This window comes from Fistularia commersonii, chromosome 33 (assembly GCF_037954325.1).
Source record: "Fistularia commersonii isolate RoL2024-O1a breed Wild chromosome 33, RoL_Fcom_v1.0, whole genome shotgun sequence".
Classification (NCBI taxonomy): domain Eukaryota; kingdom Metazoa; phylum Chordata; class Actinopteri; order Syngnathiformes; family Fistulariidae; genus Fistularia; species Fistularia commersonii.
In genome coordinates, this window is record NC_141316.1 from 5,874,112 (window position 1) to 5,887,338 (window position 13,227).

General features: G+C 41.0%; 1 protein-coding gene across 2 annotated transcripts in view; it reads left to right on the forward strand.

The window, feature by feature from the left end:
* The window catches only part of shisa8b (shisa family member 8b), a 34,926-nt gene that overhangs the window by 9,215 nt on the left and 12,484 nt on the right, over positions 1-13,227 (forward strand). For both annotated transcript variants that reach the window (XM_086140615.1, XM_086140614.1), the window contains one exon: positions 7,308-7,432. In XM_086140615.1, coding sequence (XP_085996741.1) covers positions 7,308-7,432 — 125 coding nt within the window. The remainder of the gene's footprint in view (positions 1-7,307; positions 7,433-13,227) is intronic.

Sequence of the window (13,227 nt, forward strand, 5' to 3'; positions counted from 1 at the left end):
TGGTGAATCACAGCGATGTGAGCCAGAAGAGCCTGCAGCAAAAGCAGCGGTGAGAAAAGACACAAGTTTCTTCCCCCTTCCTCCAAATTATTTCTGCAACCGTCCGCCCCCCATCATCTCCCCTGTCTTCTGATTGCCTCCGGGGTCGAGCTGTCACTATGTATCACCCGTCACCACCATGTGTTTTAAGTGCGTCTCCTTTAAAGAGATGTGTTGAAGTTTGCGCGTGTGTCACCATCTTTCTTAAAACGGACAAGCCGTGTGTATCGACACACTCCTGGCTGTATCAGATGTGACAATTTTCGCCCCCCAGCTGCCTTACCTTCCTTTCCTCCTCCTCTACATGCTCCACATCAGTCTTGCCAGGCTTCACTGGGCCCACACACCATTTAATGTGGGTCATTGCCAACAGGAGCTCGGCTGCTGTGTTTTCGGTTTGTTTATCAGGACGAGAGAATACCAGCCCGCCGTCGTCTGCGCCTGGCTGTTGTGATTTCAGATCTCCAAAGAGGTTAAAAGTGAAATCAGTGTAGTGAGTTTCTGTTTAGCCAAGTCAAGCACCTTTCAGTCAAAAGTGATGTTCATGTTATCAGTAGACATACTGTGAGCTGACCTCTTCGGCTCCTTTTCATCCTTTTCCCCATGGCCATCTGTTTATAGCTTCAAGAACACATATATCCAGTTAAAGGCAACCCAGATAAGAGAGCGGGGTGTTAAAAAGCATCACAGGCAAATGTTAAACTAAAAATTTCAGCAACCGGTAAACTAAGAAAGGCTTTAATTTTCAAAACAACAACTTAGATTACAATCAGAATTTGACATCGCCCTGATGGGAATTTTAAGACGACAGATGAGATAAGTTATAAGGAATGTTAAATTGGCAATCATTTCAAATTGAAAAAAAAGACGAGAAAAACATGTTGTGCTTGGGAAATACAAATGCATTTTAAGTTGGGTATATAAATACACACCTATATTCCAAATCATAGGAAAAATAACATCCTTGAGAGCAGTGCTAAAAAATACACTTCTCAACAATTAAATGGCATGGACAGCAAATCAATACAGGCAAATAATCACCCGCATAATTAAGCAAGGCGGTTCCTCCTCGCATTCCACCCCATGTATTTGGTCAATCGAAATTTAAGAAATTGTCAGCAGGTGTGAACGGGAGCGTGTCAGCGATTGACTGGTCCAGCAGACCTCCTTGTGCACAACGTAACTGTCATGAATTAGTGTATGAATGTATTGGTTTTTTTTTAATAACACATCGTATCGGGCTATCCTGCAAGCATGTTTTTTGATGCTTTTCTTAGAACTGAGCTTGAAGTTTCCTCTCAAGTCCAACCATGATGGGATCCCTGTATCTGCAGCATTAATGGCTGCTGTTAAACAGCCCATACCTTCTTAAAGCCAAGCTGCAGATGATTCTTGTTATACAGAACTGGCAGTGTGCGTGACTTAAGACATTTTTGAACACAAATAACGGTTTTATTTTTTTTTGTGTGTGTGTGTTCGACATGAGGATAAATTTTTGGTTAAAACAACAGTCTGTATCTCATCCTGCCAAGAAAGCTATTCGTAAATCCACAATATTTGTCACCATTAATCCTGTTTGTTACACAATGCAGGCCAAAAATGTGTTTATGTGTGTGTTCATGACCCAGCGGCACTAAGTTTGGGTGATCCCATTCCGTTGGCAAGAAAAAGGAATTGGCAAATATTTTTATAAATTTTACACGGGAATTATAAGGTGACCTCGCCGGACAGACGGAAATCGTCCTTTAAATATGATAACGTATATTTTGGGAGGTAAGAACTTCAATCACCTCAGTCCACTCTTAGAAGATGTTGAACACACTTTCTCACCCACAGTATCGCCAAAAATCTCCCACTCAAAAAATGATGAGGGTTGCGGACCTCTGACCGGCGAATTCCATTTCAACTTCTTGTCAGTGACCTACGGATTGAAAGTTAATTACTTACGCATTGATGAAAAGCGTATTTATAATTTCAGAGTGAGACGGCAGGGCAATTGCAGCTAAAATGGCACCCACTGCTGCAATCCACGAGTACGTGTACCGGCGATCGTGCACGTGTGTGCTTATTCTGGCTGTCTCGCTTTTATCAGCAATGGCCACCGACAGCGAGACAGCTTTACTGTACCTGTGATGAAAAAGATGAAGTGATGAGCAAGCGATGACATCGGTGACGACGTGAAGATACTCTGACCACGGTCACTGTCCTTTTGTGATCGCTCGCGTTTTCTGAAAAGAAACACAATTTTAGAAGATCTATCGTGACGAAAAAAAAAAAATGATAAGCACAAGGGAGGGTAATCACCGATGTGACCTTACGATGTAAAAGTCACAGAGGAAGGACGCGGATGAAAATAACGGGGTATTTGCCAAAGTGCAATGACATGTGCAGTGACTGGATCAATAATGTGTGCATTAATGCATTAAGAGGTCACGAGAATGTACAGTAAAAATGTACACGCGGTCCCGACTCTCTTCATGTCATTTTGCATCAGAGCGATCAATAAAGTCCTGCCGCAGGAAGACAGTTTGGCCAGTTCCTGTAGTATTAATTGTAACTAATCAGAGTGTGTTCTGGATGAGTAATTGATTGTAACAGGACATTAACAAAGTCTCATCTCAGTGTGGCTGCGATGTGACAGGAGAGCGCGGAGGTACCGATGAACTCACGGATCTCTCAGGCTTGTTGTGGTTACATAACGTGTTCCATCAAGGTTACTCATGGAACGTACTGTGGGTTTATTATCCCCACAGATATGGAACGTCGCGAGTGTGTCTTTTTGCGGAATTCAAAAAGGGATTCTTTTAATATCTGTGCTTGCACTCGGGTTTTTTTTTTTTTTTTTTCTTAAATTGCAACTCGAAGCTGTGCGGTGGGATGCAAATTTTCCTCATAGCGTGCACCCTGCAAAGTCCATTTGTCTAATTACCGGTCAAAATATTTAGAAGAAAAGTCACCTGGAAAGTTCCAGGACTTGTTTTTGAACGTTGCAACGTTACAACGTTGCATCATTTAATGCAATACTTGGTAACATTAGACAGGCTCCCATGGAGCAGTATTTTTTTTTTTATTACCAGCAAAACATTTTTTTCTCCCACTCTGGCACCACATGTAAAGTTATTGTGTCAAACAGAGTGAGCTATCTTATATATAGCACCTGTAATATTAATAACATTGTGTTTTGAGAGTGAATTTCACATAATTCTTTCACATTGCTTCTGCAGAAAGTGTTCGAAACTGACACAGTAGTCTAAAAGGTTCAAATAAAAAAAAAAACACTCTCAGTAGCAAATCTTAGTTTACATGCTCACTTGGTCAGAAAGGTCTTTTCAAATATATTTGTTGGATATCAATCCTATATAGATAGGAGTCAAAAAGGTGTCAAATACATTTCCTGTAAAATATGAAAAAAAAATGTTGTTATGAAATAAATCCGGCATGACAGCGCTAACCTGATGTAATGACATTTGATTTTAACCCTCTCAGGCTCAAATTAAGTTATAGTTGTTGGAAAAATCTGATATTTGGCTGTCGCAAATCTGCAACATCTGCCTGGAGAAGGTTAAGAATATATGTGGACACTGAAGTCATTCTGTTTGTTGACTTGTCAGAAGTGGATTTGCAGAGAAGCCAAGAAAATTGCTGAAAAAAAAAAAAAAACAGAACGAAACATTGTCAGCATAGAAAACAAGTATATAAACGTAGAAAAGATTAGAGTTTGACAGTATTTGCTGTACATCGGTGCATTCTCTGGCCTCTGTGATACATGACTCACAGGTGCAAGTCAAAATGATCAAATACATTATTACCCTGAAACAGAAAACTGGGCCAGCAGTTTAGAAGCAGACACAGACATTAAACACACCGGTTCGGGGCCGGGGCTTGTAAAGATACCTATTTACTCCAGATATTGCTGTTTTGAATTTCCGCAAATACAGCGATCTATTTCAGTAAACCCACCCGCCCGCCCTTCGAGTCCTCAATCTTTTAACCAGTTACGAGGCCATCCCGACTCTTCCAAAGGCATCCTCGGGAATTCCTGTGAAGCTCAGCCAGCGCGCCGTAAACACCACATAGCTCAGGGACAGGTGCGTTTTTTTTTTTTTTTTTTTGTAAAAGATTAAAATCCAAATCAGCAAGTTGTTGAGAAGAGTGCGCGGAGGCCCGAGGCTCCGCACAGCAATGAGTCAGAGGGAGGATGAGGAGCAGAGAGAGACCGCAGTGGAGGAAGACAATCAGTACGGATTGAATCGTGGGGGGGAAGAGAGACAGATTTAGGGCTGAGATTTGACTTGAGGGATGCGGGGAGAGAAGAGAAACTGGAAGGATGAGGAGACTGAAAGGAAGAACAATTGAAGATGAGGAGTGAAAGTGATTTACATCCTTGCAGGGGGGAAAAAAAAAAAAAAAGGAAGGATCGGGAGCCGTCCTCCGTCTTTTGTCGCTCAATGTAAATGTTTAGAAGAAGGCAATTTGCGTCATAATCGAATAGCCATTTCTGCATGCCCAGAGTGTTTCAAGGGAGAAACAATGGAGCGATTAAGAGCTGAACTGGTTTAAAAGAATTTGCTGAACTCGTAAATTCGAGCCTCACATATGAAATATGAGGTCGGAATATTCCTGACATCTTTTCAAACTTATTTCAGATACATTTATATGCATATTTCAGACAACTTGCCGTCTTGCTTTCCGAAATTCCCAAAAAAGGAGAATCGTGAGAATTTGAAATCAGAGCTCCATTTCGCCATCTCTTCAATGTTCTCAAAATAACACATGTTGGAATCTGTCCAGTACGATATATGAACACGATGATAGCAAAACTCAAAACACAAAACAACTGAAACTGATTTTTGCAAAGAAATGTATCACTAGCAAACAGGTTGCTTTGATTTTCCAGACGTCCATCTCTTTTGTGTCTTAAGTCCCTGCCTGTTTGTGGCAAAATTGTACTATTTTGACTCTCACTACCGCTTCAGCGGGGCGGATCTTCATCTGCTCTGCAGTGTCATCCTTTTTAAAAAAATTAAAAATTAGCACGGGACCTGAGCACAACCCATACTCGCCCACTGACCACATGATCATTTTTTGCTGATAAAACGAACAGCTTGAGCACATCTGACTTCCAAACAGATTCATAAAAGACACAAAGTCCCTGCAGAGACTCAAGTTTGGCATCACTGATCAAAACACACACACACACACACACACACACACACACACACACACACACACACACACACACACACACAAACACATCGATAATCTGCTGATGAGAGAGGTGGTCAAAGGGACTCAATCACTTCTCTGTTTGGCTAGTTGAGCGCAAACAAGTCACTCCTGGTTGTCTCTGTCAGGTTGTATGTTCAGTGTACCTCAATGGCTGTATGTGCCTGTGTGTGTCAGCGTGCACGTGCTTTCACATCATAGTGCAAGGCACACTTGCTTCGTTAGCGGAACAGAGACACCCCTGTTTGAATTATTGATCAAGGGAGTGAATAGCATCAACACTGTAAAATCAGCACACGGAGAGGAAATGTGTTTATTCAAAGTAGAGTGTGTGTGTGTGTGTGTGTGTGTGTGTGTGTGTGTGTGTGTGTGTGTGTGTGTGTGTGTGTGTCCTCAAAAACAGCTACATTACAAAACATCTCACTCAATTGCCAAGCAGCAAAAGGACAGGTAATCAGTTGAAATTTTGGTATGACCAAAACAATTTCTGAATGCGTTTCTTGTAATAAAAATGAACAAGAACACTGAATAACACAGAGAAGTATCTGCAATTCCTATATCTACCATGCAGTTATTGGTATCTGCACATGCAGTTCAAACATGAAAATACAGATACATACGGAGAAAATCTTCCTGTTTGCAATGGGATGGACAGACTGATAGATGAGGTTAGACTGGAATCTCCATGGAGCATGATGTTTGCAGATGACGTTGTGATCTGTAGTGAGAGCAAGGAACAGGTTGAGGATCATGTTGAGAGGTGGAGGTTGCGCTGGAAGGATGAGGAATGAAGGTTAGTTGCAGCAAGACAGAATATGTTTGTGTGAATGAGAGGAAGCCGGATTGAACGATGAGGCTACAGGGAGCAGAGATCAAGAAGTTGGAGGATTTCAGATACTTAGGGTCAACAATCCAGAGCAACGGTGAGCGTGGGAAGAAAGGTAAAGAAATGGGTTCAAGCAGGTTGGGATGGGTGGAGAAAAGTGTCAGGGGTACTATGAGATAGAGGACTATCAGACAGAATGCAATTAAAGGTGGTCAACACAGTGGTGAGACCAGCGATGCTGTATGGACTAGAAACAGTTACACAAAAAGACAGGAGGCAGAACTAGAGGTTGCAGAGATGAAGATGTTGAGGTTCTCTTTGGGAGTGATCAGGATGGATAGGATCTGGAATGAGTCCATCAGGTCAGCACATGTTCGATGTTTTGGAGAGAAGGTCGGAGAAGCCAGACTGAGATGGTTCAGTCAAGTACAGAGGAGGGGTAGTGAATATATTTGGTAGATGGATGCTGGAATTGGAGGTCTAGAGGAAGACCAGACAGAAGATTTATGGACATAGTGAGAGAGGAGGATACAGAAAATGGGGTTAGATGGAGAAGGTTGATTCGCTGGGGCGACCCCTGAAAGGAAAAGAAGAAAGAAGAAGACAGACAAAATCCTCTGAAACATGGGACAGAAAATATTGTTACTTAATCAGGTGATAGTTTCTGTTTGGACGGGACACAAAAAAAATGTCAGCTTGGTTTTACCGGTGAACCAAATTCTCCATGCAAACTTCACTTAAGTCTCCATTATATGCATCATTAGCTATCACTGAAACTGCGGTTTTAGCTCAGGGTCTGTTTGAGACAGTGTGTGTGTGTGTGTGTGTGTGTGTGTGTGTGTGTGTGTGTGTGTGTGTGTGTGAGAGAGAGAGAGAGAGAGAGATAGAGCAGAACAGAGCTGCTGGGGAAAGCCCTCTCTGGGGACAGGCAAGTCCCCCTTCGTGAGGATAACTAATGATTTTTGTTACCTGATATACTGGATAAATGGTGTGGTTTATGCAATAACTCATAGTGCTTTTTCTGCCTGTCCTATAAATAAAAATAGCGGCTGTCCTTGTTTTCATGCAAACAGCCAAACAGGAAGTGTGAGGACAAAGTACATATGGATTTCGGGCATAGGAGTTTCACTGTTTCTGCAGAATGGAATTTGCACAGCGCTTCCACTGAAGCGGTTCGTCATTACCCATCTACGTATGTCAAATTCTCTTCCTCCAGGACTCTGACGGACCTGCTGAAGCAGCAAGGAGGAGAGGTGAGCTCGGTGGAAAACGTTGCCTCCAGTTCGCCCGGCAGAGGGAGAGCCAACGGTATCTCCACCAGGATGCTGCGCAGTCGGAGTGGTGAGTTCTGTTTGGAAAGCGATAATACAACCATAGAATGGTCGGCAGTCATTGCCATTAAAGTGCACCTGTGAGATGCAAAAAGAGAGACTTCTGCTCACCGTGAACCGTAAAGGTACAGGAAGTAACTCGGTAGTACATTACTTTAATGATAGAAACAGTGCAACAATGAATTCACATATCTTCCCTGTGTCCAACCCACGTTTCAATATTTTATTTTGAAAAAAAAAACATCCTGACGATTGCATTGACAGAGAGCTGCATTTTGAAGTTTTGGCTGGTGTGACATATTGAGGCAGGTCGCGGTGGGAGGACAGAGTATGAGAGTCGACAATAGAGGAAAAGTAGAACACATGCTTGTTGCACGTGAAACTCTAGTGCATTGCATGTACACACACACACACACACACACACACACACACACACACACACACACTCTATCTTTCTCTCTCTCCCCCTCACTCTTGCCTTTTTTCTCTCTTGCTAATTACTATGTTAATGTAAGCGGGCTACACTCCTTCAGGCAGCATGTGCCATTTTCTATACGCCCAGATTCAGAAACACGAATGCATCATCCTGACCAGATACACTGCACTTCTCGGCTTGGACTCAAGTACTATCATGATTTCTTACTGTTATTTTTCAGTGCTCACTAAGTTGATGTCACAATTCTATAGTTACAAGTGTGTATGTGTGTGTGTGAGGGTTTTTTTTTCTTTTTTTTCATTTTTAGATACATGCGTACGGGTCTCTTTGAACATGTGTGAGAGTTACAAGGAGGGATAGGGGAGGAGCGCTTGATATCAGAGCCCCCCTGCAGCTTCCATCTCATCTCTTGGTTCAGAGAATTTCACCCACCGCTAATGGCATGATCCCGCACGTGGCGGACGCTTTAATCTCGAGTGTTTTATTGATTATATACACTTGAAAAGCGCAACAGAGCTTCTTTACATGCAATATAAAATGTATATGTGAAAAATGCAAGATGTTTGTTTGTCTCGTTATTTTGTTCTCCAGCTCCAGGCACATTTTCTGAACAAATAGCTTGAAAATTGCCGAGATCCGATCGAGATAAGTCAAAAGACTGCAGAATTAATGTGATCCATGTGAACGTTATTAATATCAATGAAAACATTTTTCAGTTGATTTGGTTGGTTCGGTTTTCTTTTCTGTCCAACACAATGACTGGGGTGTGTGTGTGTGTGTGTGTGCTATTATTGTTGTTGTTGTGTTTTCCTAGAAAGACCGTTTTCGGTCTTGTGTCATGGTACAGCTGCGTCAGCCTCTTTTTCACATAACAGGCTTATGATTTGGCACTTCAACATTATTTGGGATATGAAAAAAAAGCTGAATATGTAATTGTGTATTTTCTCAATTACCAAAATAGGATAAGCACACTTTCAAAAAAAAAATAAAGTTGCGCTCCTCATGGGGGGTCCTTGTGCATGGGTAAATAAAAAAATGAAAGAGAAAGAAAGAAGTTCTTGTACTTGAACATTTATTGTATACAGTATGTGTCATTGTCATCTGCTGTTGCATGTTGCTAGACCGCGCTAATGTGTGTAAATTTTTACTTTTTTGTCTTCTAAGATGGCCATCCTGTGTTTATATATACTGCCTGTATATCTATCATACCCGGTATTTAAGTTTGCGTTTGGTCTATCTTTAGTTATCACCCACAACTGAAAATGGAAAGCTGCCTATTCTTACTTTATGCAAATGATTAACGTCTATCCATTTACTAATTGGGTTCGATATCAAACAATACAATTACCCTCATAGCCTAAATTAACTCACACATTTTATCTATTTTCACAATGTGCAGCTCCACATCTTTCAGTCTGACTCACATAACACACATAAACGCTCTTCTTTTCTTTTCTAGTTTTATGCTGATAACACCTTGTACTATTACGTGAACAGAATTTCAAAGTATTGACAGTTGGAGTTACTTTACTTCTTAAATAAAGGACGCACGCAATCCTGGATTTGATCTCAGAACTAAAGAATCTCTCAACGCCATGCGTTTCCCCAAACCTTCTCATTTGCCTCATTCCCCAAAGATATAAAGACTCGCAATTCTGTGTGTCACTCATTTCCATTTTCTTAATTTGTTTCTGCTGTCCCAGTAAGGAAAAAACAAAAAAAAATGCAAAACGAAAACTAAATATGTAAATGAAAAACAAACAGATAAGCTACTTAATAAATGCCATTAAATGTGACAAAAAGGAAAGCAAAGCACCCTTATCAGTTTACTTCCGCATTTAATTTGTCATCATTTCTTAATGTATTCATTTTTAAACACACATTTTACCCAACAATCATTTTCCTCTTGCATCACACTCATTGTATTCAGAGATTTATTCCTGTATTCACAGCTTTCCCACTTCATAGCGTAATTGAGTGTGTTGTGGGTTAACATTTTTTCATCTATTTATTTATGTATTAATTTCTTATTGCCTTCAACATAAAACTCTTGACAGTGGGTTGTCGCTCGCTTGGTTTGTTTTGGTCTGTTTCTATTTTTTAATTTCTAATTGGAATACATTTAATAACTATTAATTGAGAAAAGAAATAGGGGTATTTGCAGAGAGTAAGAGAGATGGATGATCTATGTCTGTTCGTTTGTGAATATTTTACGGTATTTGTTGGATTTAATCCCTATTGAGTGGTCAGTATTTACACTGCATTATGTCTTCTTTACTTTGGTCCTCCCCAGCTCCTCCTGTTGCAGACTCTAAGATTTAAGTCTTACTTAGTTGTCGAAAGGGTAACAGGGAAATGAAAATCTCTGACTGCCAAGGATTTTACATGACTATCTTGCAGCCTCTGGTACACCAGACAGGGCTACTCCTACAGCATGGTGTGCAAGCATGGTGTGCAAGCACATGTTGCAGGGGAAAGTGATGAGCAACGCTGTTTGACCAGTCGTGAAAGTTGACAGGAGACAACGTGGTGCGGATTAAGTTTGAGAAGAAAAAGCAAATTGTCCTGAAAATTGACAGGCGCCTATAGAAATAGTCCCTGTAACGAAATTAAATGCACACCCATAGGGTTGTATTTGAAGGTCAAATATCTATTTTACTGATTAAGTCTAAATAATGCAGTCATTGTGAATTTGGATGATTCACGTGGCATGTGGAGGCAAACAATGCAGCAAACTCTCTAATTGAGTTATGAGACAAAGTAGAACAGCGGATAGATTGCATGGGCTAAAAACAGAAGAGCGGTATTGGTTTTTCCATCCGGAAAAAAATAAAACTGATTAAACACAGGGTGTCAATGAACAAACTTTAACCGATCAGGGATGTTAAAAGGTCTGCCGCTGCTCTGTCTGCCAGCAACCTTCATAGATTCGAAACATCCGAAAAATCAGGATAACTGAGACGTCAAAGAAAGTTTCCGAGCTTTTTTCGTGAAGCATAAGAGGCGCATATGGCTGATGTAATTCCGGGACAGGAAGCACGTATTTGGTTAAAATTCCCCCGCACATATGACTCATCGCAGGAAACACGCTAGAGGCAAAAAAAAAAAAAAAACATGACCTATTTATCAACTGCAGAAGTAGCCTGACTTAGTGTCTAATCACATCATCAAAACACAAATTCACCTTCTCTTGTCTGCTGCCGTGCTGTCAGAGGAGTTGCTTCATGAGCACTGCGCTACCCCAAAATGTTTTCCGGAATTCTCCTCCGGGAGGAACGGTGGGGGGGAATAGGACTTCTTGTAAATTAACAGTCTCCACGTCCTGTCATGTTGATTATTCTGACATCGGACGTGTTTGGCCAGCTAAGCAAATCAGACGGAGTGAGGATTATGAAGTAGATGGGCTGGAAGAGAGTTGTTTTTCTGCTTCCACCCGGTGATGATAAAGCATTACGGAGACGGTGTTTCATACATGATCTCATAGATGATTATGCACGTCGTCCACTTCCTGTGTGTTTTACCATCTCCTTAATTCTACAATCATCGTGTCACGGAAACACACGGTGACGTTCCTACTGCATCCTGATGATGACGGATTCCATACAAAGCCCCCTCTCTCCTTTATCGCTTTCCCCACGGCACTCGAGACTCTTTCATGTCTCATTTCACACGCACAAACACACACTCGGAGATTCACGTTCGCACAAAAAAACTTACTGTATACCGAAATCATCTACGGGCCTTTCATCCTTTCTTGGACTTTCACGGTCATGAGCAATTAGAATAGCGCGGCGGTATTTGTGTGCGTGCAGCAATATTTTTGTTACCTCTCGGGAACTTTTTCCCGTGTAAACACAAACCTTGTCCTCATGGGAACATTTGGCTGCTCCCGGAGAGGCACTTTCTTAATAAGGGCTAACTACTCAAAGACGAGGGTCCTTGTGTGTGTGTGTGTGTGTGTGTGTGTGTGTGTGTGTGTGTGCCTCTGACCTGAAAAAGAATCTAAATGTTAATGTGCTGCCACTTGCTGCTCCATCATTAGTTCCTCAGCTATGGAGAAACAGGGAAAGTCAAATTATCCAGTGCTAAATGCCTCAATGCTTGTTAATTTATTGATAGACAAGAGCTCAAATGATCTGGGCTAACATTCTTTTCTCTTCAAAACTGCCAATGAAAATGTTTCATGTTATGATTTTGCCGTTTTATTATGAATTATCTTCCTAGAAGCAGGGCGTACCTCAACTCTCTTGCCTGCAAATCCATGGGCTTTTAGAAGAGGTAGAATGTAATTGGATTATTATATTGAATGGAAAATATGTGAAATCCTTTGTTATGCACTAGTATTATTTCACAGCATCCTGTCGTGCAAATAAAACTGCTGAAACTTAAATTTATGTTTCATTTGCAGGCTTCCCATCACTATTTTTTTTTCCACTTGATGATAATCTATATATTAGTATCTCAAAGCAGCATTTCTCCACAGGTTCAGCTTAATCTTAAATACAAACCTTTTTTTTTCACTGCTGAGCTCTGAACATTTTATTCTACCTAATGAATTTTCAGCTGGTAGTGCCACAAAATGAGTGTTTGTAACACTGCCTCTGAGAAATAGGGTAAAATAAAACAAAATCCTTGTTTATGTATTAAAATCTTTGAGAATCCGGAGTAAATCATGATTCATTTCCACTATTTGGCACTTTGCAAAATATACAGACGTTGCATTGAGTTGTGAACATCATAACCCAGTCCTGTCAAGTGTCTCTGGGCTCTTCAGTACAATGAGGTCACCACGTGTTTTACATTCATGACACCATGTAAACAAAACGTCATTAACTCAATGTGTATCCCAAATGCGGTGCAGATGATAATGTTGTTTTTATCGCCACTGCTTGACACAGCTGGGAAGAAAAACTTTTTATCGAATATTTACAAATGGGAAATCCAAGGTTCAAGATTCATCACCAGTTCGAGTTCTCTTATGACTTGAGCCTGTAATGTTGATATTGTTACCAGAATATTCCACTCTTTTTCACTTTAAATACCTTTTTGTTTCTTGTATTTTCCCCCTGCATCTCTCTGAAATACCATACTCCCCAAAGGACCGGGTGATAATGTGAATTTATAATTCACTTACAATGAAAGGTCACCATGGGCCTCATGTAATGTACCGACAAACATCCCCTAAAACTCGTCTGAGGCTTTTAATAACATCCAGCAAAATCTGGCTCTCATTAAAGGGGATTATTCCCATCCTTTCAAATAGAACACCCCCGATATCCCGCGATAAGACACTAGGGCACAAACACATTTGACCACTAATGCTCTACAACACTTCATTCTCCCAGTCCTTTGGATCTTGCTGCATGTTT